The sequence below is a fragment of the Hoplias malabaricus genome, chromosome 17, assembly GCF_029633855.1.
Source record: "Hoplias malabaricus isolate fHopMal1 chromosome 17, fHopMal1.hap1, whole genome shotgun sequence".
Taxonomy (NCBI): Eukaryota; Metazoa; Chordata; class Actinopteri; order Characiformes; family Erythrinidae; genus Hoplias; species Hoplias malabaricus.
Window position 1 is genome coordinate 13,424,956 of NC_089816.1, and position 27,105 is coordinate 13,452,060.

The window sequence follows — 27,105 nt, forward strand, 5'->3', positions numbered from 1 at the left end:
TCACCCAAGCCCTCCGGCTCTGGCAAAGGGATGCTGATAATGTCTGCAAATGGAAAAATGCCTAAGCAATATAGAGGAAAATAGACGGGAGTCTTCTTCTTCTTCTTCCTACGTTGTGGACAGACAGCTGCAGAGGCGTCTTCGTTTTTTCTTCGTTTACTGACCAAATCGGAATAAAGCCACAGATGGTAATTCGTTTTTTTTCTCCTCAGACGAAATTGCGATGAATGAATTGACCGTGTAGCTCGCGTCCAGGGGAAATAACGTCGACTGTAGACGTTAATTGTTGTTTGAAATATTCTCATTTTCACGAGTTTCTTTTAAAAAGGGGAGCGTTTATAATGTGAGAGCAGTGCTGTGGTGGAGAAGGGCAGGGGGAGCTTGCTGAACCATTGCAGCTAGGCTCGTCTGCTTTTAGTGCTAGGCGCTCTGTAAAACACAAGACGGATACATTTACGATGTTCTGGGCTGTTTAAAAAGGACAGGCGTGAACTTTAAGTAGTCAAACCCTCAACTGTTGTGGTAGTATGATGGTCTTGGTTATTGAAGCCTGCTGAACCATGAGCACATTGTGAATATGGTGTAACCCCACCTTTCTTCTCATAGCCTTCACTTGGTGCTTTATGGATGTATGTCAAGGAGGGTGTGATTGGTTTGACCGAAAAATATGGAACACACTTTGCATTTTGCTTCTCATATCTTATCATATTATGGAATATTTACTAATTGGATTGAAATGTATTTATGTGCCTGTAAAGCCCATTTCCAGTAATATAAGATATAAAAGTGGTCTTGAATATAACTTATTTGTTGATTTAAACCCTTCATTTATTAAAGGTAGAGTCACTGAAGCTACTGTTAGTGACTGTGTTAATGTAAATGGGTATAATAGGCCTATTAACTGTAATAACCATTTTATATTAATTACATCCCTTATATTTGAAGATGTTTCTTTGTCTGTTCAGAGGACGCCATCTGTAACCCAGGTGTGGGCTGTTTTTTTGTTTTGCCTGTGACCCATATGACAACATGTGACCCATGTCCTTTGAGAAAGGGAAAGCTGCCATCAAGCTACGATTAAATAAATATTATGCTCTTATGTCAGTTTGTCACACTAAGGCTGTGCTTTTTTGTTTTCTATATTTATTTTTTTATTGTACAGGTCACAGTAAGTGTTCCACGCTAGCCACAAAAGACAGGGTGTCTTTGCCTGGCTGAGAGAAGCCCCCATCCTGGTGTGAATAGAAAACCAGGAGGCACGCCTATACACAAGAGGGAGATGAGGGTTTGTTAATGACAGCTTGTGTGCTGTGTTAGAAATTGCTGCCGTCTCCTCTGCTCTGTCTTCAGCTTGAAGCCTGTCAAAAATGTACGGCAGTTCCCGCTCTGTGAGCAAAATGGACGCCAATCACAGTGGGAGCCGGGCCAATCAGGGCAACTCTGGTCGCTCTCCGAGGCTGCCTCGCTCACCCCGAATGGGCCACCGCCGCACCAACAGCATGGGGGGCAGTGGGGGTGGTCCTGGGGGCTCTGGAGGCAAGACCCTCTCCATGGAGAACATCCAGTCTCTCAATGCCGCCTACGCCACCTCTGGCCCTATGTACATGAGCGATAATGAAGTGGCCCTGGCCACATCCTCAGACCTCCCCAAGAGTGGTACGGCCACTGGACGTTTTGGAGGCAGCATCCCATATGGTGTGCGAGGGACGGTCATGGGAAGCACCCCAGACATGGCCATGGTTCCTGCCGTGTCCACTGACTCCATGGGCTTCAGTGCCGAACTACATGCCGCTTCCACTGTCCCGCACTCCCTGCGCCAGGCCCGTGACAACACAATAATGGAGCTCCAGGCGCAGCTGAAGGAGATTTTAAGGGAGAATGAGCTTCTGCGAAAGGAGGTTGAAGTTAAGGAGAGCAAGCTCAGTTCCTCAATGAGCTCCATCAAGACCTTCTGGAGCCCTGAGCTGAAGAAGGAGCGAGCCCTGCGGAAGGACGAGGCATCCAAGGTGGCTGTGTGGAAGGAGCAGTACCGTGCAGTCCAGGAGGAGACTCAGGTGAGGAGGCTCATAAATATGCATATAGGTCTGTGTGTGCGTGTCTGGTTTAAATATTTGTTGTATTTTAAGAAAAACTGCCTTTTCAGTGCAAACAAAATGGTAATGACTTGCTCCCTGTTTCATTGTTTCAAATGGCATAATTATTTCTTATCATTTATCTTATCATTTATAACATTCTCAGCTTAACATACAGGTGCATGTTGTAGTTACACAATGTAGTTCACTTGTTACTCTGCATAATTTGTTAGCCTCTTTTTACCTGTTAGCCTTCTGTACTGCAGCAGCTATTATTTGGTTAATGGATCATTCTCTGCGCTGCACTCACACTGATGTAGTGATGGTGTGTCAATGTGTGTTGCGCTGGTACAACTGGATAAGACACAGCATTGCTGAATGAGAATAGTTCATTAACCAAAAATATCCAGTCAACAGCATCCAGTGTGCAGCGTCCTGCAGCCACTGATGATGAACTAGAGGATGACTTACAAAAGATGTACATAAAACTGATTTGCTTCTACCATGTGGATCAACATGGTGGGTATGTTTAATATAGTGGACTAATAGTTAGCACTTTTTTAAAAACTTCAGCAGCACTACTATGTCTGATCCACTTATACAAGCACCACACACCATAAACACACCACCAGTATCACTGCAGCTCTGAGAATGATTCCACCACCCAAATCAAATCTTATCTGTGATGGTGCTGTCCTGACCATTTGAAGAACTGGGTGAATGGAGAAATGAGGAACAAATTATGCAGAGCTTATTAATAAATATTATTAGAAATTAATAGATAGACTACATTCTGTAATTGTAGAACCACCAAGTGTACTTGTGAGGTCAGTGGAGCTGATGAAAAATACAATGAATGCAGAAACAAGGCAGTGGCTTTATTTCTGTAGTTGATTGGCGTAGGAATATGTATTTATGCCTGATATATTAATTCATTCATTCATTGTCTGTAACCACATCTAGTTCAGGGTCGCGGTGGGTCCAGAGCCTACCCAGAATCATTGGGCGCAAGGCAGGAACACACCCTGGAGGGGGCACCAGTGTTTCACAGTGCCTGATATATGATAAATGTAAATGTATCTTGTATTCTTCAGAACGCAGTCCAGACTTAAACACCCCTTATGACTTCATTCAAAGCATTCAAGAAGAATTAAGGCTGTTACTTAATCAAAAGGGTGACAACCTGCCTAGTAATACACTTGATTTCAGAAGAAGGCTTAGATGAATCTGCTTCTATAAATGTCCAAACGAAGTGAATAATATTTCTATAAAATGATGTCATCCAAACATAACAATTTTCTGAATATTTTGTCACTTTGTATTTTTGTGAAGAAATGTAGGAAATGGTTTAGCTGGCAAATGTTTCTAGGTCAACCATGTCTTCTACCGTATTTGTCCTTATGTGTTTGTGTTTGTTGTGAATCTTAAGCCAAGCTCTTCATAAGAGTGTGTGTGAAATGTGTAGCTTCTTTGCATTTGGATGCAGTAAGTTGTGTCTGCTGTTATCCTCTTATGTGGTATAATTGTGGCTTAGAGATTAAAGGCTGTATTAGTTTAATGGCTGCATAAGCCATCATATATATCCTATGCTAGTGTTAGCCATGGAGATGAAACATGGACGTGCGCTTAGAAGGAATTAAATTTTGATGGCTAGGAAACTGAGTTTGGTAAACAGATTTGTGTAATGAAAAAATGAATTTGAATATGTTATCCTTGTCATCTGGTGTAGAACTCACCCGCTGACAGTACTTTGTTATTGGAAGACATATTGCACTCTGCTAATATTAGAGACAGCCCTTACATTTATATAATTGTTTGTCAAAATGGCTATTAAATAAACGTTTTTCATTTTTTAGTGTGGGTGGCATGGTGGCGCAGCAGGTAGTGTCGCAGTCACACAGCTCCAGGGACCTGGAGGTTGTGGGTTTGATTCCCGCTCCGGGTGACTGTCTGTGAGGAGTTGGTGTGTTCTCCCCGTGTCCGCGTGGGTTTTCTCCCACAGTCCAAAAACACACATTGGTAGGTGGATTGGCAACTCAAAAAAAAGTAGGTGTAAATGTGTGTGTGTGTGTTGCCCTGTGAGGGACTGGCGCCCCCTCCGAGGTGTATTCCTGCCTTGCGCCCACTGGACCCACCGCGACCCTGAACTGGATAAGGGGTACAGATAATGAATGAATGAATGAATTTTTCATTGTGTGTCTCGCTTTTGATTTTATGGTTATTTTTCTACAGTCTCTACAAAACTCACTCTTAGAAATTATTTGCTTTTCTGTAATCCCACTTACAAATATAGACTTTTTAATGTTTAAAACACAGAATATTTTTCTGAGATGAGACACTGAGATACAATGCAGCTAGATTGATTGAACCCACTGTTTTTAAGGTCTGAAATTATACTTGATGTTGGAGGATTTTTGTTTAAATACATGACATGGTAATGTTATCACACAGCTACACGTTAGTAGGTGGATTGGCGACTCAAGTGTCCATAGGTGTCGCCCTGTGAAGGACTGGCGCCCCCTAAAGGGTGTGATCCTGTCTTGCGCCAAGTGATTCCAGGTAGGCTCCGGACTCACCGTGACCCTTAACTGGATAAGCGGTTACAGATGATAACACCACAATGATAACACCTCCCAGAAATGTTCTTTTGGACGCTCTCCTATGATGTTCTTCTGTGGAAAGAAGAACATCATAAAAATAAGCTAGATTTAAGTTGACAGTTCCAGCATTGCTAATGAGCTCAAAATGATTACATTGATTTGCACATTCCAGCTGATAAATGTTTATGATCTCGCAGCACTCAGCATAGCACAGTTAACCACAATACACTGTTGTTTGCTTCCCAAGGTTTATAAAAGTCAGGAAGATTTTTATACAGAAATAATTCTGAAATTCCACAGCGATTGTCTTTGTCACACACTGAATAGATGTCATTAGCAGAGTAAGCTGCTCAGAACACAGAGTACGCTGAATCATCCAGCCACATCAGTTAGTACATAATTTATAATTTAATACAGGAACACAATTCAAATGACCTAACCTAATGAAACCGGTTTTATATTACTGGATTATATTTAAGTATTAGGTACATGATTTGAACACCATTGGTAGGTTTTAAACAGCAAAAATACCATGCACTGAGCATCATTCTCCTAACTATTGCTGAACGTATATTTTTCATCATTTTATGTTAGGTGGTTGGTCCTTGAAGTACTGAAAAGTAATTTATTTTCTCTTAGTAGGGAAGAACATTGTGGGATTTATAGGTCCATGTTGATATCTGATGTTTTCTGTGTACCTAGCTACTGATGTTGATTCGGATATATTTATAAAATGTGGAAACTGGAAAGTTGACATTTCATTATTTTACGAAAAACATTTAATGAAACAATTGCATCTGGTTCCTCCCCATTCTCTGATTACCTCCCATAGTGTGACATTTCTACAGCTGTGAGTGAGTGAGTGAGTGAGTGACTGGGTGAGTGTGTTGTGTCCTGCAATGGACATGGTTTGGTCTTTCCTTGCTCAATGAAACCAAACAGATTCCAGAACCACTACTACCCTGATCAGGATGAAGCAGTTACAGAAGATGAATGAATGAATTGATGAATAACTGCAAGAGACTAAGCATTTTGTCTTCCCTGAGCTGTCACACAAGTCCTAAACGAACTACATCTCATGGGGGGACCAGGTGGTGTCTCATGATGTCATTGATAAATTGTATATAACTTCAGAGTCTAATTTGTTGAAGGGAGCTGCTGGAGATTTTGATGAATTTGCTTTGCTATTAAACTGTCTTCCACGTGATCTGTTTTTGCAGATACTTTTTATTTATGAGAACATTATTCTCAGAGGTGTGAGCAGTATTTTATTCATTTTCCAGACATTCTGTTTAGATGATCATCGAAGTTGTTGTGAAACCTCAGGCCAATGTTTGAAAGAAATGAGCCAAATCTACTCACAGAGGGAGAGGAAACTGACTCAAAAGTCAAAATGTGTGAAAAAGCTGTCCACCACTGTGAAAGGACGGTAATGGGCTGGTCCTAAAATGGCCATTTTGCTCCTGCTGAGTTTAACTTGCTGATGAGCTGATGCTTGAAGAGCTGCCTACACAAAAGTGCGTGAATGTGTCTTAATGTCTCAGCGAGCAATATGTCTCTGCACTTCTTTTCCTGCTAATTGAAGATGGCCGTTTGCAGCTTTCTTAGCAGTCCTCCTGAACGCCTGTCGGGTTAATTACCCTCCCAGCTAAGATGGGTTTTTGTTGCTTTAGTGTTGCCATAGTCCCCCTCTCCCTTCCACTGCAGTATACAGACCCCTCTCATTTTAGTGATTAGCCTCAAACTGTGATTCACAGCAACATGGCTGTCTTGCCACACACACAGATGAAGGGGTGTAGCGCAGAGAGCTAATGATGGCTGTGTAATTCAGTGTAATATGTATTGTCATACTACTCATGCTACAAATTACACAGAAATGTTCAGAGACATTCTTTACTTGCATTTATTAGTAACATGTTGTGTGTGGTAACACTTGGCCAAAAGCAGCATGCTTATTTAAGCTTAATTAGACCTTACGATCCTGAATCTTGTAACAGAGTGTGTATGTGATTACGCAATTGCTTAATAACTGCTGTTCACTTTCTGTTCAGCTGCTGCTGAGAATGCAGTGTGGGGAAGGTTCTCTTAAATATGAAGCAGACAAATGTCATCCTGTTTGGTGACACCTTATGTGACTGGGGTATTATTTTTGCACACAGCCTACGTGTATGTCAAGCACATGACGACATTCCCTAGTAATATTTATAAAGATGGAATAACTATCTATGGAAACTATCTGTGGGAAATATTATTAATCCAATCATTAAACAAAGTTCTTTAAATAGAAAAACAGTCAAAGGACTTAAAGGGGACAAATTCACCACTTTTTTAACACTTAATGAAAAGTGTGATGTGCTTTGGTCAAAATACAACAAGGACAAAACAAAACAGCACTGTTCTCACTTTGACCTGTTCAGAGCGACCAGTTTCAGTGACTGTTCCTTTAAATGATCAGCTGACAAACATCCACTGCAAAAAGAATTTAAACCAATGGTGTAGTTATTATATCCTTTTTCACAGAAGAAACCTGTTCTCCACTTTCCTTCTGTATAGAATGAAATTAGAGTTCTTCAGTGTGTTGTAAATAAAGTAGGCTTTCCAGATGGCCCACATGGGGGCTCCATCCTCCCTTCTCTCCGCCTCACTACTCTACAGACATCCTGCATCTGCCACCAACACCTACGCATGCTTCGCTTCTGGGAACACGCTATTCTTCATATTCCTTTATTCTGACCAGGAGGGAGGAAGAGATTCCTGTGGAGAGATACACACATGCACTGTAGAAACTCAGCAAACATGCCATATGACTCTAGGGATTTAAGCTTAGTCAGAACCTATTATTCAATTTTTAATGTGGCCTCTAGATAACACAAAGTACACAAAGTGCTGAGAGTATATTGTACAAATATACAAGCCTCATTGTTTTTTTACCATGTCCAAACAATTTCAAAAAGCAAACAATATATGTGCATAATTAATGTAGATTTCATGCCTTGTTCTCCTAGGATAATGTAGTTTATATACAGATTTTAAGATGCTAACAGTTCTGATAAATATGACCAATATAATTTTATGTGGTTAAAAACCAAACTCCAGTCTGGTTTAATGAACGGTTTCCTTAATCTTCATATGATAGCAATTCTCTGTATTCACAAAGAATTATCTGCAACCTGCTATCTCAATAGCTATTCTTTCTGGGGTTCGATAGAAATACTTTATTACATTTGTCAGTGTGAACAATAAGCAAGCCAGGATTAAACTGTAACAATGTGTCATTTTCTTATTTGGCCCAGGCCATGGGAACTAGCCGAAAAGTATAAACACAAACTAAACACATTCCGAGTTACTCTGGCTAGGAAAAAGATAACTCACTGCTGCTACAAAATGTAAGAATTTCTTCTCCCTTCTTGCCTCCTCCTCACACATTCAGTGGGTGCCCTGGACTTCATTGATGTTGCATTACATTTATAAAAATCTTCTTTGCATGTCCAAAAACACATGTTGGTAGAGGGATTGGCTACTCAAAAGTGTCCATAGGTGTGAATGTGTGAGTGTGTATGGCCTATGAAGGACTGGTACTCCTTCCAGGGTGTATTCCCTCCAGGCGAGTATGAATACTCGCGCCCTGTGATTCTGGGTAGACTTCGGACCCTGAACTTGATAAGCCATTGCAAACATGAAAATGTAATTAAGCATGAAAATACTGCTTTTGTGTCTGTTAATGAAGTCAAACTAGGACTGGAGTTATGAGCATAGTGCACAAAACATATAAAACAGAAAGAAAAAAGGAGGAATCCGACTTTTTTCATAAATTAATTATAATTCATAAGTGATCTTTGTGATCCTGATATAAGTCTAATATATCGGACACTCGGCCAGATTGACTACCGTGGATCATTTTAAAGGAAAATTTCAAGTTTTCCCAGTTCCAAAATAGACCAGAGGAGGCATGAGATGCTTTTGAGCCCAGAACAAAATGATAAGTTTTTTTAAAGCTTCAAACTGAGAACGTTCTTAGTGTTGGATGAGAATCCTTTGAGTTCATGTCTATAGTTTAACTGCAAATAAACGTGATAACCTCTCTTAGCAAGTCTGAGCACAGTAGAGACTTTGTTGAAATCTCAAGGTCCCACTAAAAGTGGAGTGTCCTTTTGTATCTCCATATGATTTCACTGGTGTATAGGTAAAACTCCAGAGATATTAATAATATTTTGTTGGCTATCTTTGCACTATGGGATGATTGCACAGTAGCAGCTGCCATTATCTTGGAATGAATCTCTATACTTTCATGGATTCTTGCTCCAAATCTTTGTCATTTACCTCTCATTTCTGTCTTCTTCATGGCAGCACCTCCAGACGACTGTGCAGGCTCTCCAGGCGGAGCTGCGTATCCAGAGGGATCTGAACCAGCTGCTGCAGCCTCCAGGTGAGCCACTGGCCTGTGAGCCAAGTGAGGAGCAAGAGCGGCAGGCTCGGGAGCTCTTCCTGCTGCGCCGCACGCTGGAGGAGATGGAGCTGCGGCTGGAGACCCAGCGGCAGACCCTGGCCGCGCGAGATGACTCCGTCAAGAAGCTGCTGGAAATGCTGCACAGCAAAGGGCCTTCCACCAAGGCCAGTGAAGAGGACCACGAACTTACCTGCCGCCTGGCCGATGCAGAGATGCACGCCCATCACCTGGAGAACCTGCTGGAGCAGCGTGATAAGGAAATGGTGACTTTGCGAGAAGTGAGTGACCCATTTTTTTTAACCATAAATGAATCCATCTTCGTTTTTTTATCTATTTAACTTTATGACCCCCATGAAGACCTGGCAATATGTTGGTTACTGGTAGGAAAAGAGGGAGCTGGGCCTTATGGACTGGCATAGGCTATTTTTGTCTTATCCTATGTATAATTACAGTAATGTCCAAACTTTAAAGTTATCTGTTTTACTTATGTGTTTACAACCTGGGAAAACACTTAGTGCTTAACTTCCAACTTCCAACTTTCTGTTCTAATATACAAATATGCATGTTTACAATCAAAGTATGGTTAAAACTTTCATTCTGGATGGATAATCTTTTTAATACAGCCTAGAGGAAACAAAGATATAAATGAAGGTCATAAATAAAAGCAAGTTATTATATTCATTCCTGATATTGTTTGTAAAATATGTAATAAACAGGGCCTATTTTATATTGAATATTTTAACACTCAGTGGTAACTAGTGTAAGCCGATAGCTAGCATAACCTCACCCTATCCCCTAGGGGGCACAAACTCTCCACTACCACTAGGGACTTTTAATGTTTGCAGATGGGTGATGAATTTTAGTATACACGTATATGTCCTCATACAATGTAAGATATTTGACAAATTGGGAACATCAAGACCCAAAATTAGGATGAAATCAGTATACCAGATTATTGCATCACTTCGTTTTCATATAAAACACATGATGTCTGTTATCCTGTGAAAACAAAAACAAATCCACATTAGAAATAGATTCCAGTGAATATTGTTTGCTCTTACTGTGCTTCGCGCTGTTCATGACTCTAGCTGAGCAATAGAGTGTTGCGCCAAATCCGAAGCCCAGGCACAGTTCCCCCTAAAGGTTTGATGACACATCTGAAAGCTCTATTTCTGGCAGTGGTGTGAACAACGTGCCAAACATGTGCCTCTTATTCCAGGAGCTGCATCGTCGCCTTGAGGGGACGCCAGAGTCTACAAAAACCAAAGCTCTGCAAACCGTCATCGAGATGAAGGTATCACAGTGTGCCAGAAGCATATGTTTAATATTTAAAAAATGAATAAATCATCTTGTTAAGTGGTTAGTTATTGTAAAAGGCTTGTTTCAGGTGAATTTATGTCATCAAAAGTGTATTAAACAAATCGTTGAATCGCTAAGAGAATGTAGTGTTAGTCCACCCCTCTATTCCACAACTTTTGATTGATAGGACCATTCTCACCATAACTGTGATTCTGGTGTGTGTTAAAATAACAACACACACACACACACACAAACACACACACCTACACCTACCCTCATGTCAGTGATGTGCAGAAAATGAACCATACCCAAAATAATATGCTGTTGCTATTATGCTGTGATGGACCGTCTAAAGCTAGCTTATAAATGTTGCAACAACCAATGAGCTACAGTCAGTAACTGTAAACCTACAACTTACCCCTCAGACAGATTAGATCAGTTGTCATTAAACTTACAGTTTTTATGAGCAGGACTGTCACCAAACAGTGCAGGAATCCTACACCCCCAGGTCTTTATTGCCCTTGATTACAATCTAACATTCTGATTTACACAAAATATCATTTTTATGTTTGTCCTCCAAGTATGGATATGCGATGTGGCTTTTGTTTGTGTCTGTAGGACTCCCAGATCAACTCTCTGGAGCGGGGCCTCAGGGAGTTAGAGGATCAGGTGATGATGCTGCGTTCCAGTAGCATGCTCAGCTGTGAGGAGCGACAAGAGGAGGTCAAGCAGATGGAGGTGTACCGCAACCACACCAAGTTTATGAAGAACAAGGTAGTGCCCAGCTCCTGTTTTACAACTGTAATCTGACAGCAACTTTTGCATTTTGGCCTAAATAATGTTAAATAAGCAAACCCTTTTAAACATAAATACTGGGACATACATTTTCTGCTTATTTATGCACAATTCCAGCATTAGACAGTTTTTACTGGTATATATGTGTTCATAAATGCCATGAAAATCTCATTAAATAGGAGAATTTTAAATGCAATCTAATTTCTAAATCATGTACAAACATATGCACTTTTGCCACTGTTGTCTCTCATGAAAAACACATGAACTCTGCTAATAATTTTCCAGTTATTGCACTTAGTGTTATTGCACGAATGCATGTGTTAAAATCACTTGTAGTGGATGTGCATATGAACATTTCCTGTGTTTCAGATGGACCAGGTGAAGCAGGACCTGTCCAGGAAGGACACCCAGCTCCTCGGGTTGCAGACCAAACTGGAGACCCTGACCAACCAGTTCTCTGATAGCAAACAGCACATTGAGGTGCTCAAAGAGTCTCTGACTGCCAAAGAGCAGCGTGCTGCCATCTTACAGACAGAGGTGAGAGCCTGCTTTAATGTGTGGTCTACATTCATCAAATGGAATTCCTCATAGGGCTGCAAAAGTTATGGGGTGTATTACTGCATTTCCGTTGTCATGATGTTTGGATCTGAAGCGGCATCTCAAATTATCAGTATTGGAATGCTACAGAATAGTACATTCATTACAGCATATGCTCATTTTTGGCTATTCATTATGTTTCTAAGATTACATTATATTAGGCTATCCAGTGTATTCTATAAAATAATCTTTAATCTTGTCTCTTCTTGTTGTATAATGAAAAAAATCACCTCCCAGGTGGATGCATTAAGGTTGCGCCTGGAAGAGAAAGAGACCCTGTTGAACAAAAAGAGCAAACAGATCCAGGACATGTCAGAGGAAAAGAGCACACTCAATGGAGAGATCCATGACCTCAAGGACATGCTGGACGTCAAAGAGCGCAAAATCAACGTGCTGCAGAAAAAGGTTAGGAACTGACTTTAGGAGCCAGTGTAGTTTGTGCAGTTGCTAAGTCTTTTGATTTGCATTTGATGTGAATGGGATTTTATGCTTGGTTTTGCCAGATTGAGAACCTCCAGGAACAGCTGAGGGACAAAGAAAAGCAGATGGGCAGCCTGAGAGAAAGAGTGAAGTCTCTGCAGACAGACACTTCTAACACAGATACAGTTCTCACTACCCTGGAGGATTCACTGGCTGAGAAGGTGAGATTTGCAACAAAAGAGTCTGTTTTGAAAGGCAGAAGACTCAGCTCAAATCAGACATGAAACTGATCTTATACCAGGTGTCAGGCTAATATCAGCAAAAATAATCAATCCAATCCATTTATGTAACAGATCCATTCTGAAACACAGCACATTCTCTGTACTCTTTTTTTCTTTTGTGGTTCACCTACTTAGCCATTGGAGCTTACATGAGTTTTGACTAATGCATTGGTCTGGATTTGGGATGTGCAACATAATGCGCCTAGCTAGATGTACTAAAATAACACAGATAGGCATTCCAGTGAAATTCATTAAAAACCTTTAGGTTTATGAATTATATTAATACAAAATAAAATGTATAAGTACCAACTTATTAATATTGTTATAATTTAGCTACTACTATATATTTTAACAACATAACCAGAGCAGCATTGTGCTATTTACTTTCTGCTTGTGCTAATTTTGCTGCTTGCCACTATAGAAAGTTGTCCTATAGTGAGTTTGGTCGGACATGATGCTTAGTGCTACTCCATGAAATCTCTGTGATGGTCTGCAATGACACAAAACCTAGACATTCCTCCCTAAATTAACAGAATCATTAATATCTCTGTACCAACCTCACCTCAGACTGTCTTCTGTTGGTTATAGGAGCGTATTATTGAGCGTTTGAAAGAGCAGCGTGACCGGGAGGAGCGGGAGAAGTCAGAAGAGCTAGACAGCAGCAAGAAGGAGCTGAAAGAGCTGAAGGAGAAAGTGAGCTTACTGCAGGGTGACCTCTCAGAGCGAGAGGTGAGCGTTAATTAACATAGAGAGATAGTAGATTTAGCCGAGACTGAAGGCTAGTCTCTGACCAATATATGGTATTAATGGTGTTTATAAATCCTCAAGTAGCACATTATGACACCTTAAATATTTTGAGTAGATTGCTCATGCAGTGACACTGTAATGAAAAGCAGTCATGCTATTTCAGACATCACGGAATCAGTCACAGCAATGTACCTGCCAAAGCCTGCTGAGACACAGCTATCTGAAATGATGGGACAACCTAGAGCTTGTCCAAACAGATTAGCAATAATGTGCCAACATAAATTGTCATGCCTCCTTAATGCACATTTGTCGGCAGTTGCCGTGCACAGACAATAAAGGCTAGGTTCTTACGAACAGACTAAAGACTAGACTAAGGGGCAGATCTACTGACACAATGTAATATAATGTTTGTGTGACCTTCACAAAATCATGTATTTATAGTCATTTTGCATGTGCATTTATAAATGTTCAAATGTTCAAAATACGGAATTGAGATTATTATAAAAGCACCTACCCAGATTTAGAAGTTGCTATTGTGTTTTTTACCTGATGGACACAGGGTTCTACACAAAAAAATGGAAAGGAGCAAATTGGCCACACCCACCAGGGCAAAATATCTGTAGGCCATTGGAAATTAGCCATGTTATTTGTCCATGTATGACACAGATAATAAGAACACAGCTGAAGTTAGCTTTACTCTTGGACTAGGGTTAATAAACAACTTGAAACTTTAAATCCCACTTCAATTTGTCAGTAAACTAATATTTACTGTTATTTCAGACTTCACTACTTGACCTCAAGGAACATGCATCCTCTTTAGCCTCGTCAGGACTAAAGAAAGACTCCAAACTGAAATCTCTGGAGATTGCCCTTGAGCAAAGGAGGGAAGAGTGCTCCAAACTGGAAAACCAGCTAAAGAGGGTGAGAGATAAAGTCATGACTCTTGTAATGTTGTTATAACTATAGATATATTGGAAGGTTATAATGTTACAGATACTATTGCGTGTATAGATTAACACTCAAAGCAATTTTGCATGTCCTAATTCTCATTATTTACTTAGTATTTGTGAAACAATATATAAACATTGTAAAATTATAGGCATAAGGAATGAAAGTCTGTATCCACAGATGATTTCATAAAGGCTACTTAATATATTAATAGATGCACATTTATGTATAGTTATGCCATTAATACCACAATCACTTTCAGGCCCAAAACGCAGCAGTTGAAGCACAGGCAAACTCTGAGCTCTCTGAGCGAATCTCCTCTCTGGAGGCTGATGTGGTTAGGCACAGAGAGGAGTCTTTGAAGGCCCAGGCTGAAGTGGACCGCCTGCTGGAGATCCTGCGCCAGATGGAAAACGAGAAGAACGATAAGGACAGAAAAATCAATGAGCTGGAGAGGTCAGATGTTTCAAAGTCTGATTTCGTTCAGCTCATGTTGACATTCCTGTTAAATGTCAGCTTCAAAATATTTACATATTTTCTCCACTTTAACTACAATGTGAAAGTGCCATTGTCAAAAACGTTATCTGTCTTTTTCTGTTGAATGGTGTTGTCCCCTTGTGATTTTCTTTTAAACCACTTTTAAGTTTCTGCTCTCACTGAGTGGCATTTGAATTTCTGCTTTTGTCTCCCTTCTTTTTACTTTTCACCCGACATTCTGCACCTAGTGTGGCTTCCAGGTTAGTAGACACAGTTTGTACATTTTAACAAACTACATTCATTTATTAATTTCACAGAGACATTATTCAAAAGTTTGCCAATAACACGCATAAGGAAAAAATAGCTTCTGCAATGGGAAGCGAGGGCTGAATGGTTTATTTTGTTTTCTCAACCTTTGTAATTTAAAAGTATGCAGTTTTCAAAACACAGGAGCTGCAGGTTTAACTATATGCTACATGGCTAAACATTTGCAGACACCTGCTTAGCTGATATGTCTTCTAAAATTAAGAGTACCAATAAGAGGGTATTAATAAAACAAGCCCTGTAAGCCTTTAGTCTTCTGAAAAGGCTTTGAGAAGTGAGGACTGGTACCAACTTCGTAAGGTTAAACCCCAAACACCATCCCAAATGTATTGGACGAAGCTCCATCTCTCCAGAGAACACAGTTCTACTGCTAAACAGCCCCAGTGCTGTGGGGTTTTATCTCTAGCTGATACTCGATTTTAGGCTTGTTGATCTTAGGCTGGTGTGTGGCTGCTCCAGAGCATCCCACACTATTGTCAATGCTTGTTTTATGAAGATTGTAAAAACTGGGCACAGAATGCCTATGTTAGGGGGTGAACTTTAAATCACAAATAACCCTTAGTAGACATGGTGTCTACAAAAATTTGGATGTGTGGTGTATAGTATATATAGTATTTACTATATATAGTAAAGGTTGGCTGAAGACATTTTAAGTGGGAAATTTTAAGCTGATAACACAGAGCTGTTGAAATGACAATACAGGAACCCAAGCTTTTAAGCTTCTAGCCTTGACAACATATCCAAACAATGGATATGTTGGGTCTTGTTGGCTAAAAACCCCCTGAAACATATTTTATAGTACATAATTTTGTTATTAATATAATGCATATGGTTCAGCCTTGTGAGACAATACTCTTAATTATTATTATACACATTTTTACAATTATGGCCTAATGTACCATCAGCAGGATGTGATTATCTGAGTAATTCAATTTTATGACATTGTTATAGATGTAATAAACAGAACAGTACTCATGTGCTTGTTTAAGTCACCAATGCAGAAACGATGTACACATTGCACTGGACTGCATTTCCCAAAAGTGTTGCAACATACCATCAGTTACATTTCAGAGGCTTTTGAAGAGTGCAGCCGAGGAGGGAACATCCTGGGAACACTAAGTGTGTAAGTGTTTAAAGTTTTCCTCTGGAAGCAGTTATTCAGAGTCATTATGCCCTTTGCTGTTACAGGCAGATGAAGGAGCCGGGGAAGAAGCCCGCTGGAAAGCACAGGGAGCCCGCCAGCAAGGGCCGAAACACCAGCGACGCCCCGCAACAGGTCAGAAGCAGACCAGAGAACAGAAAGAAGTAGCAAACAATCTGAACCAGAAAAGGCTCAGAAATTCCAGAATACATAGAGAAACAGAGCGTGTAATCCCCGAAGGAAAATAAAAGTTAATAAATAATAGTGAAAATGAATACATTAGCCTTTAACAAGAAAATACATCTGCACATTGTAACTCTCAGACACTGAAAAAACAAACATTTGAGAATGTTTTTCAGAAACAGAAAAAGTGTGAGTGCAAAGGTTGTGGCACTATCTATACATTGGCCCTTTCACCTGGTGATTTCAGTCCCATTAAGGCCACTCTAACCTAGCTTTGTCTGGATGAGTAGTATGGCCATCTCTCCCCTTCTCCCCTTGAATCAGCATAAAGCTAGTGAATATGGGTGTCTGTTAGCTAACAAAGTCCAATCATATTAGCAAATATGCATTACAATTTGTAGACAACTGCCATATTTATGTTTCAACAAAACATGTCCTTTGACCATGGGTGTTTGATTTTGCACACAGATGATTTCACTATGATGGTAAAATATATCAGTGCATTGTGAATGTTTTAATTACAAAATGGTCCACATATTTATTTGTTCAATTGTAATCATTGGTGTACTAGTATATATTGGATGTATTGTTTGCGTGACTGAGGTGCCTTTGAGCAAGGCAGCTAACCCCCAACTGCTCCCTGGACTAGGGTTGCCCACCGTTCCTGGCATTTGTGCTCACTGCCCCCTAGTGTTCACTAGTGTGTGTGTGTGTGTGTGTGTGTGTGTTACAGTGCATTTCCTGAAGAATGGTAATGTAATTGAATGGCTGTATTTGTATTCTGATTTCCCCCTGCTGGTGCTCTATCAGTCTCCGGAGTCTCTGCGGCTGAAGTCTGAGCGGATCGAGGAGCTGGAGGAGGCTCTGAGAGAAAGCGTACAGATGACGGCTGAGAGAGAGATGGTGCTGGCTCAGGAGGAGGCAGCACGCACCCATCAGGAGAAACAGGTCAGTGTCCGTTAGTGAGTCAGTCTCACTGAGTATACAGTCATGTGCAAAGGTTCGAACACCCCTGGTCAAATGACATGTTTTGTTGGATTTGTGATCTGGGCATTTTTCTCTGGAATCTTCAGAGCATAATTTTTACAAATTCTATAATTAACCTAGTTCAAAGACAACCCAAAATTCCTTCTTTATCTTAAAAGTGATTAACTTAAACGCAATTTCCACAGGTTCACACAGTTCCCTGGTGTGTTACCCATGTGTGATATGCTGTGTTCAAAATACCAATGTCTGTTACATTAAATGGCGGCACGGTGGCGCAGCAGGTTCGATTCCCTCTCCGGGTGACTGTCTGTGAGGAGTTGGTGTGTTCTCTCCGTGTCTGCATGGGTTTCCTCCGGGTGCTCCGGTTTCCTCCCACAGTCCAAAAACACATGTTGGTAGGTGGATTGGCGACTCAAAAGTGTCCGTAGGTGTGAGTGTGTGAGTGAAGGTGTGAGTGTGTGTGTCTGTGTTGCCCTGTGAAGGACTGGCGCCCCCTCCAGGGTGTATTCCCGCCTTGCGCCCATTGATTCCAGGTAGGCTCTGGACCCACTGCGACCCTGAATTGGATAAGTGGTTACAGATAATGAATGAATGAATGTTACATTAAATGATAAGGAGCCATTGCTCACCTTAACCCCAAACAAGCAGCAGTGAGAAGCTAGGGCACCAAAGCCATTTTTTTTTTGGTTTTCTTGGTTTCTTTCTTTGCTACACACGGTTTCATGTGTATGCTCAGTTTCTTATTTTCTGCTCTGGCTGTTGTTCATGGTTTAACCCTGCATTTGCACTCACAAAAGCAGGACTAGAGCTGTGATTGATATGATCAGATGGGGTTGAAGTATGATTCTAGAGAGTATGATTTAAAATGGACTAGCTTCTTGAATCCTATATTTTCTGACCTTGGCAGCCCACAAATAAACTGGCTGGTTCTTATTTCAGAGTTTGCAGGGTGGTAGCCTTCAGTTTCCCTAATATATATTCAAGGACTGAAAAGGGAATGATAATCTATATCCTTTAACAACAGATCTCTGTATTAGATGCATTAAATCATCTGCTTGTAACTCACTCACTCACTCACTGACTTACATTCACAGATCAACCATAACGTTATGACCACCTCTTTGTTTCTAGACTCACTGTCCACAGGAGCACTTTGTAGTTCTACAGTTACAGACTGGAGTCCATTTGTTGCTCTGTATACATTGTATGCCAACTTTCACCCTTTTCTTCAATGGTCATGAGCCCCACAGGTCAAGGATTTGTTGCTACAAGGCAGACCTACAAGGTAGGTGGGTATAACAGAGTGCACAGTGTTTAAAACCCCAGCAGCATTGCTGTGTCTGATCCACTCGTACCAGCACAATACACATTTACCACCACCACATCAGTGTCACTGCAGGGCTAAGAATGAGCCACCACCCAAATCATACATGCTCTGTGATGATCCTGTGGAGGCTCTGACCACTGAAGAATAGAGTAAAAGTGGGAAAATAAAGTATACAGAGCAACAAATGGACTATAGTAATAATAAAACTAAAAGTGCTCTGGTGTGGTCAGTGGAACTTAGAGAACGGATAGTGAGTGTAGAAATAAGGAGGTGGTCATAATGTTATGGTTGATCAGTGTACATGCTCACTTACACACAGTTATGTATTGCACCCCAAGAGGCGCTATTACTCAAATACTCGCCCACATTTAGAGACTGCTCCATAAAGGATGCTATTGTATTTTGCATCAGTGACACTTTAGTGTCCTTATTAATCTTTGCATATCATGAAATTATAAATAAATGTGAACTTGGTTTATCACAATGCAGTTGTGATAGGGTACACTTACTGACCACTGGAATGTGTATTCAAATGTCCAGACCTCAGTATTTAACAGACCTGAGAATCATTACATGAGCTTAGTGCTATTCTCAGTAGAAGGCGTGCATTTAAAAAAGGTCCGATTGATTAATTTTGATATGAATATGAAAGTTAGAAATACACATTCTTACACATAATCACACTCTTACACAGCTTTGTCTATTTCAGTCACACCTGTTACATCATATGCACACGTTTGGGCATATTCATTCTTCCATCTTCTGTAAAATCTTCATGTTCAGAATCACTGGGTGCAAGGCAGGAATACACCCTGGATAGGGACCTTGAGCAAATTGTGAAAATAACCTAACAAATCTTTTGTATATGTTAATTCACAGTTACTGTGAATTAATATAAAAATAAAATTATTTTAATCATTCATTCATCCATTCATTCATTGTCTGTAACTGCTTATCCAGTTCAGGGTCGCGGTGGGTCCAGAGCCTACCCAGAATCAATAGGCGCAAGGTGGGAACACACCCTGGAGGGGGCAATAAAATAATTTAATATTAATAATTATTACATTCATTCATTCATTCACTGTCTGTAACCACTTATCCAGTTCAGGGTCATGGTGGGTCTGGCGCCTACACAAAATCACTGGGCACAAGCACAACCCGGAGGGGGCACCAGTCCCTCACAGGGTGACACACACTCACAGAAACTTTTTAATCACCAATCTACCTACCAACGTGTGTTTTTGGACTGTGGGAGGAAACCGGAGCACCCGGAGGAAACCCACGCAGACACAGGGAGAACACACCAACCCCTCACATAGTCACCCGGAGTGGGACTCGAACCCACAACCCCAGATCCCTGGAGCTGTGTGACAGCCACACTACCTGCATTACATTATATTTTTATAAATAATTATATTAAATTAGATGTTTTGTTAAACTAAAATTTCCAGAAAGATCGGTTTGATAGAATAATAGAATGAGTTAACTTGTTTTTACTTCGATCAGTTATATACCTCTGGGGCTGTTCAAACATTTGCATATGACTGTACATGTAACCTATGTTATGTATCCTACGTTAATCCTATGTTGCCTGCTTGTTGAGTATGGGTACTGGATTACCCTAAAAAAAGCTCCAGTTCTCAGTGGCTCTTTGCTTTTGATAAACAGAAAATAGTTATACCATCACAAGCTGTACCAAACTGAACAATGCCATATCAAGAATGTTTGTCCAGCTGGTGTTTCTGCTTTATAAACAGATGGAGGAGCTGCTCGGAGCAATGGAGAAAGTGAAGCAGGAGCTGGAGTCCATGAAAGCCAAGATGTCGTCCACCCAGCAGTCTCTGGCCGAGAAAGAGGCCCATCTGACCACACTGAGGGCCGAGAGGAGGAGGCATCTGGAGGAGGTGCTGGAGATGAAGTGAGTTGTTCTCTCTGCAGTGTGACGCACTAATGTTGTTGGGGTTTGTAAGAGGGTTGTTAGCCCTCAAGCTTTTCCTTGAAACAGGGAGTTATTTGGTTGAGCCACTGCAAAATGAGTCAAGCAGCACCGTAAAACCACTTAACAACAACAATGGGGAAACTGATGCAAAACAGTCAGGCTTGTAAAAGAGAAAGTTAGTGGACCTCAGCAGACTCAGAATCACAGTTAGTCTCCAGCATTGCACATGTCAACATGTGACATAAAGCCAACAATTGAAAGCAGACTGGATCGTAAACGGAGAAGGTTTACAAACAGCCAGTTGAGCTGGAGCCACATTCACAGTGCATGAGATAATGAATATGTCTCACATACAAACAAATCAAAGATCAGAACAAATGCCTCTTCATTCCTTTCTGCGTATTCAAATAAATAAGAATTTGTTGAACCTCCAGTGTCGCTATAGTCCAGTCCATTCCTTTGACTTTCCCTTTCATAATGCAGCTGATGTCATCTTATCTCATCAGAAATATCTTAAACAACTGAAAAAAATTCGACTGAAAAATAATCTCTTAATAATATACCAGTTTTGTATTTTTAGTGATGTACATATTTGTTTTATCATTTTTCCAATCTGTAGTATTCTTGGGTTGTATGTTTTATTTAATAATGTGTACATTGTATAGTCAGTTTGTTTTGGGTTAAAACAAGGTGTACCTAATAATAATAATAATAATAATGGTTCACCACTTCATTTAAAACATGTTTTAAAGCAGTACCAAACATTGTTTTATTCAACATAGATTACATATGTATGACCCAGGGTCAGTGATATGGTAGGCAGAGAATGAGTCACCACACACATGGCTCTCATCTATTTCTGTCTCTTCGCTTCTGTCTGGCTCATGGGAAACCGTCAGCCTTCTGATATTTAGAAAATGGAGCATAAACAGTGTATTCATTGACCATTATGTGCACAGAAAATTTATATTTTATATATTTATATTTATATTTGTGAAAAAGAGGCACTCTATACTTTAAAGTGAACTCCCAAAGATACACCACAGCTTCAGAATAACTGTCCTTTGCTGAAGGGGAAATAGTACTCAAGGGCCATTTGACTTGCACCCTTTTTAAGTGATAGTATTTCTCCCCTATAGACAGGAGGCTCTGCTGGCCGCCATCAGTGAGAAAGATGCTAATATTGCCCTGCTGGAGCTATCCTCCTCCAAAAAAAAGAAGACGCAAGAAGAAGTGGCCCAGCTGCGAAGGGAGAAGGACCGTCTGGTGCAGCAGCTCAAACAGCAGGTATGCAGTGTGTCACAGAGCTGTGGCAGAGAGACTGTGGCCTTGTGATTATGTGGTCATGTGCAAATGTTTAGGCTCACCCCATCAAAATAAGATTTTCTAAGTAAAGTACATGTATACACTACATTCACTAGTGCACACTTCCAAATGTTTTAATGTACGATTACTGAAAATAAAAACATTACATTTGTTCAGTTTTATTTTTTCCCCAGAAAATAAATAGAAGCTGGCCAATAGACATTAGATAAATACCATATTTCTTTTCCTTGTTGAAGATGAGTTTACTTATTTTCACTTGAAATATGAACAGATCATGCAAGCAAGCCTCAATCAAGAATTATGATTACTGAAGACACGTTTAGGCTGGGGATTATCCATTTTCTTCACAGTTGGGCGCTGTTAGCAGTTAGGAAGCTTTTGTTCAAAATCAGTCTAGTAACTAAAACTCGTTTATATCTCATATATCATTTAAGCAACTCAAAACCAATACAGAGTGCTTTGTATTATTCTGTATATTCTCCTCTAATGCAGTTTGTCTGCTTTTGCCCTCCTCTTTTCTCCTCCTCACCTCTTTTTCTGCCCGTTCCTGTCCTCCTTCTGCTATACTTCCGTTTTTTTTCCCCCTCACATCTGCGCCTCCTCTTTTCACCTAGACACAGAACCGGATGAAGCTAATGGCAGATAATTATGACGATGGTCACCTGAAAACTCCACCAGACCAAACCAATCACAAGCCTCCAAAATCTCCTGATCAGGTCACCCTCTGGCACCCTGGCACATTTTCTCCATTTAATCATTGTACCTTATCACGGTCATCAGCTTGTTTCCCTTTAAAATTTAATATTTAACACGTGTTAATGTGGCTGAATATGAAATGTTGACACAAAATAGACTATTTCACATTCATAGAAGCAAGCCTTATAAGGGCACCAGACTGCTCATCAGAGCTGGGGTCAGTTTCATTCAACTGCTGCTTGTTGAAGGCAATTGGGATAGAATTTGGATTAGAAAGGGATGCTCTGTTGATGCTGTGGAGTGTCCATTTCCAGTTCAGTTCTCCTACCACTGTAAATGAAATGGAACTGACCCCAACTCTAATGCAGACTCATCTCTTTATGAACCATGAACCTTATGAATCTTACTCTTACTCATGTCAGTAGAAGTTGGCCCTAAGTTCAGATCTAGGAAATGTTTTATCTTTATTTAGCCAATAACATGAAGTCATAGAGGTGCCTCGGTCTGCACTTCCTGGTCACTTCTATCTGGATCTGTTTGCATACTAACCGGATCTTTTCTTCCATGCTGCACTTGGCAAAATCCCCGCCATCTTAACCAATAGGATGATGAGGAGGGCATTTGGGCATAGCCGATCTGGCAGCCTTTTTTTTTCTTTTCTTTTTTTTTCTTTTAGGAGGGTGAGCACTTGTTTGATGGATGTAAAAATCAACCTCAGCTGCCCTTTTCCTTTTCCTTCCCATGCTGCTCCAGCTCCAGCTCCTGTGTGGGATTTCGGGGTTACATCATAGCAGCACTAATCACCGCCCTGAGGGGCAGTAAACTCTGGTTAATTTTGTAATTCTTACCAGTTTACTGCCGTATAATATTACATAACAAAGTCTCTGTTCACTCCAGAATATATCAAGTGGTCTTTTATGGTTTGGCAATATACACAGTGCCGATGTTTCAAAATTACATCTCAGTGCTGCTAAGACATAGCCTCCTTTATATCTCATTGCCCTTTTTGTTTAGTTTTGACACTCTCCTCATTTTGTGGTGCAGTAATGCTCTGGATCTGCATGAACCATTCTCCTGCCTTTCATTCACCCCACATCAAAACAAATTTGTCTCACTTGTGTTAATTAAGTGTACAGCTTACATTAGTCATGGAGTAGACGTGTTAAACGCTTGTCCTTTAAAGGTATTGTAGTGGTGTTTCTGTCATTGTGGCTAAGGATGGACAAAGTGTGGCTGGTATAATAAAGGAAGCACTCATTATTTGTGTGCCAAAAACATGGCATTTAAATCCTTTGAAAGGCTTTGATGTATTAAATTTAATTGCAGTATACAATAAGACACAATAAAACAAAGGAACCAGTTTTAACATGAGGATTAATGAATAAAACAAGTTCAAATGTCCTTGAAGAATTAAAAAAACAAGGCACAACCTTCCAAATATACGTTTGTTATTGCCACCCAAAATGTGCATTAGACCCAGTTGATTTTGCCATGTTTCTACTGTCCAAAAGCATGGGTTTGCATGTTAAAATGCATGCTAACATGCTTTGTCTCGTCAATAAGCATCCTGAATGGTCTGTAGTGTCGTCTGTTTAGAAATGATGCTGTCTGTCTTTAAAGGATGCTTTCATGATCGACAAATGTAGATGATGTTAATGCATGTGAATAATAATATTTTTAAATGTTTATTTGTGGTGGTTGTGGATCATCCACTCTGTGATCATGGAGCGTGTGTGAATAATACTGTATGTGGTGTGCAGATTAAACCTGGGCGGAAAGCTACAGTGCACAGGAGCTCCACATTAGCCAACTGATCATACTGTATAACCAGAGAGGACCCAACCCACCTCCCATCTGTTTCTGTAGAGACAACCCTGCCCATTTATCACCACAACAAGGACCAAGGACACTCAGATGGTGCCTACAAACCAGCTGTTATTGGTAACACTGCATTTTTTACTTGAAAAAGCAATATTTTTTCCAGGAATAATATTTTTTGTTTGATAATGCGTGGATAGTTTAAATGAGGGTTCATATAAAGCCTTTCAATTTTGTATCTTTGGATGTTTCACTGTGACAAATCTCCATCTCACTTCAGTGGGAATACTGGTTAAACTGCTGTAGGCTCAACAGGAGCTTATACAGGTATTCATGGTTGTGACATCATAGCCATAATAAATTAAAAATAAGCTGCTTCACGTGTAGTTTCCACATATGCAGTTGTGTTATTTTGGAGCATTATGAAGTATTTTGGCACTGTGGTGGGTCTTGTGTGTGTTCCTACCTTGTGCTCAGTGATTCCGTGTGGGTTCCAGATGGATTATATAGATATTAATACTAATTATATTAAATATATATTTTTATATTTTTTTCATAACATGCATTTTACTGCCATGAAAATTTAGTTTACAATGTGCCCCATTTTACAATCCAGGTACTGGAATAAAGTATAAATATGCATTTTGATATGCTTGGTTGAGAAGTAGTTTCTCCAGTTTTATAGTCCCTTTAAAGTTATAAGCCTAGTCATATTATAAAGACTAAAATCATGGAGATGTAGAATATGCATAACTCACTCATCTTCTTGGTTTCACTTAGTCTGAATCTGGGTTGGTGAGAGTCAGACGGACGCTGTGATCGTGGCCTGGACTCTTCTGACGACCAGCAGTAAATGGGCCTATCCTCCAGAAGCCAACAGCCGTGATCTGACCCTCCTCTCTCCAGCTTCATTTTTCTTTCTCGATTTCTCTGCCTCTCCTCTCTCTGCTCTTATCCTATGGCCTCAGAATCACAACAAGCCTAAAATAGTGCATCTCCTGGTCTTAGAAGTCCTAGCCTAGAGATTTTCTATCAGGAGTTCACTGAGCTGAAGGACCTGTAAACTGATTCTATTGATCAACTTAATCTGTACCTGTACATATTATGGATAGAAGTCATTGCTCAGAACCAACTCCTAGATAAATGAGGATGTTCAGATACTGGGGGCACTGGATTCACCAGTATAAAATTAAAAGTAAAAAGAAGAATAAATAATGGGCCACATACCCTTGTTGGGACTATATGGTTGTTGATGCAGCTGTCAGATTCAGCAGTGTTAGTTGAATTGTGAATGCAATTTTTCATTTTATATTTTGATTACTGTGTAATGTCATCATGGTTGATTCCAGACTTAGAATGTCCAGCAACCTGATGGTGGTGGTGCTATGTAAACATTTCTGAGTAAACCGAATGCCAAACCGTTGTATAAAGTCAAAAGCTAATTTGACAGCTGCATCTGGAGCCCGAGTTTAGGTAGCTACCTTCTTGCACTTCTTCCTTGCTGGTTGTACACTTCTTTTGACAATACTGACCTGAGAGAAACCTTTAGGACACATCCATAAACATCATCTGTGTCGAGAGATCTGTCATCTCACCACGTTCTGTACGTGGTGCAAAATCAGGTACTGTACATGTCACCTAATCCAGACGTTAAACAGCTGCTAAAAATCAATAGACAAATATAATGTGTGTGAAACTATTTTGTAGTGCTAATGATGGAGTCATCCAGCTCTCGTGAGGTGGCTGTGGGGTTTAAGTGTTATTACTCTCTGTAAAAGCAGAAGAAGCACAGAGGTCCACTGTAGCAGCTCTTTCAATAAAATAGGCTCCAACTTATCATTGTATCATCGTATCTAGAGTTCTGCTTTATGAGAGCACATTGCTGGCTTTATGTCCTCTCATAAACAGAGATATCACTCTCTCTCTCTCTCTCTCTCTCTCTCTCGCAGTAATTTTTTATGTTGCATTTGTGGCCTATTGTCTTTGTGTATTGAAAATAAGATAGTTCTCTTCAGAAAACAAACTACAAAAGATATAACACATAAAAGATGAAAAGACACGGGTATGAGCATTCTGACTTTGTATAAATGTGTATGTATATAAATATGTATTATCAGTGTTTTCACTCTCTGTGTTTTTATTAAAAATGTCATATTTCATATTACACTTTAAAATGAAAGGTTGGGTCAATGAACACTACTGAGGCAAAATCTTGTATCTCCATTAATACTGTTTTTCATAGTTTTATAATTTGCAATCATCAGTGTCATGAGTACTGGACAAAAGGAAATGACCTAACACGACTTGGAATGAAATGTTTTTGCAATAACTTCCATTAGAAATTAGGAAGATGTTTCTCCACTTGAACTGTTACAATTTTGGAGGCACTATTTTGTTTCCAAAGTTTTAATCACCATTTATCACATCTAGAGCCATTTAAATTACCATTAGACCTATAAAACTCCACCCAGTCTAGTCAAATCTTGCTACTAGAAATATATGCAAAAGCTGTTGACTTTACGTCACCTTTCATAATCTTTTATTATCATATTTCCATTTAAATGAACCTACTACAAAGTCCACTTTCCAAACACACATCAGCTGCAGATGTAGAGGAGAGTTTGCAGTGACTCATGGCTATTGTAATGCACTTAGTGAAAGGAGAAACCTCTGATGTTAAT

General features: G+C 40.1%; 1 protein-coding gene across 6 annotated transcripts; it reads left to right on the forward strand.

The window, feature by feature from the left end:
- Window positions 1-40: 40 nt before the first annotated feature.
- Window positions 41-26,558, forward strand: erc1a (ELKS/RAB6-interacting/CAST family member 1a). Of its 6 annotated transcripts, none has more exons than XM_066649977.1 (20): window positions 41-188; window positions 1,163-2,054; window positions 9,020-9,397; window positions 10,339-10,413; window positions 11,037-11,192; window positions 11,583-11,750; window positions 12,048-12,215; window positions 12,314-12,451; window positions 13,100-13,240; window positions 14,039-14,179; window positions 14,469-14,662; window positions 14,932-14,943; window positions 16,196-16,283; window positions 17,142-17,279; window positions 20,403-20,563; window positions 21,724-21,871; window positions 22,525-22,626; window positions 23,211-23,286; window positions 24,367-24,547; window positions 25,205-26,558. In XM_066649977.1, the coding sequence occupies exons 2-18, from the start codon at window positions 1,368-1,370 to the stop codon at window positions 23,235-23,237; spliced, it is 2,922 nt and encodes a 973-aa protein (XP_066506074.1). In that variant the 5' UTR covers window positions 41-188; window positions 1,163-1,367; the 3' UTR covers window positions 23,238-23,286; window positions 24,367-24,547; window positions 25,205-26,558. The 6 variants fall into 6 exon arrangements, with proteins under 6 accessions (XP_066506074.1, XP_066506075.1, XP_066506072.1 ...); XM_066649978.1 differs by having other exon boundaries at window positions 22,531-22,626; XM_066649975.1 differs by lacking the exon at window positions 23,211-23,286.
- The last annotated feature ends 547 nt before the right edge of the window (window positions 26,559-27,105 follow it).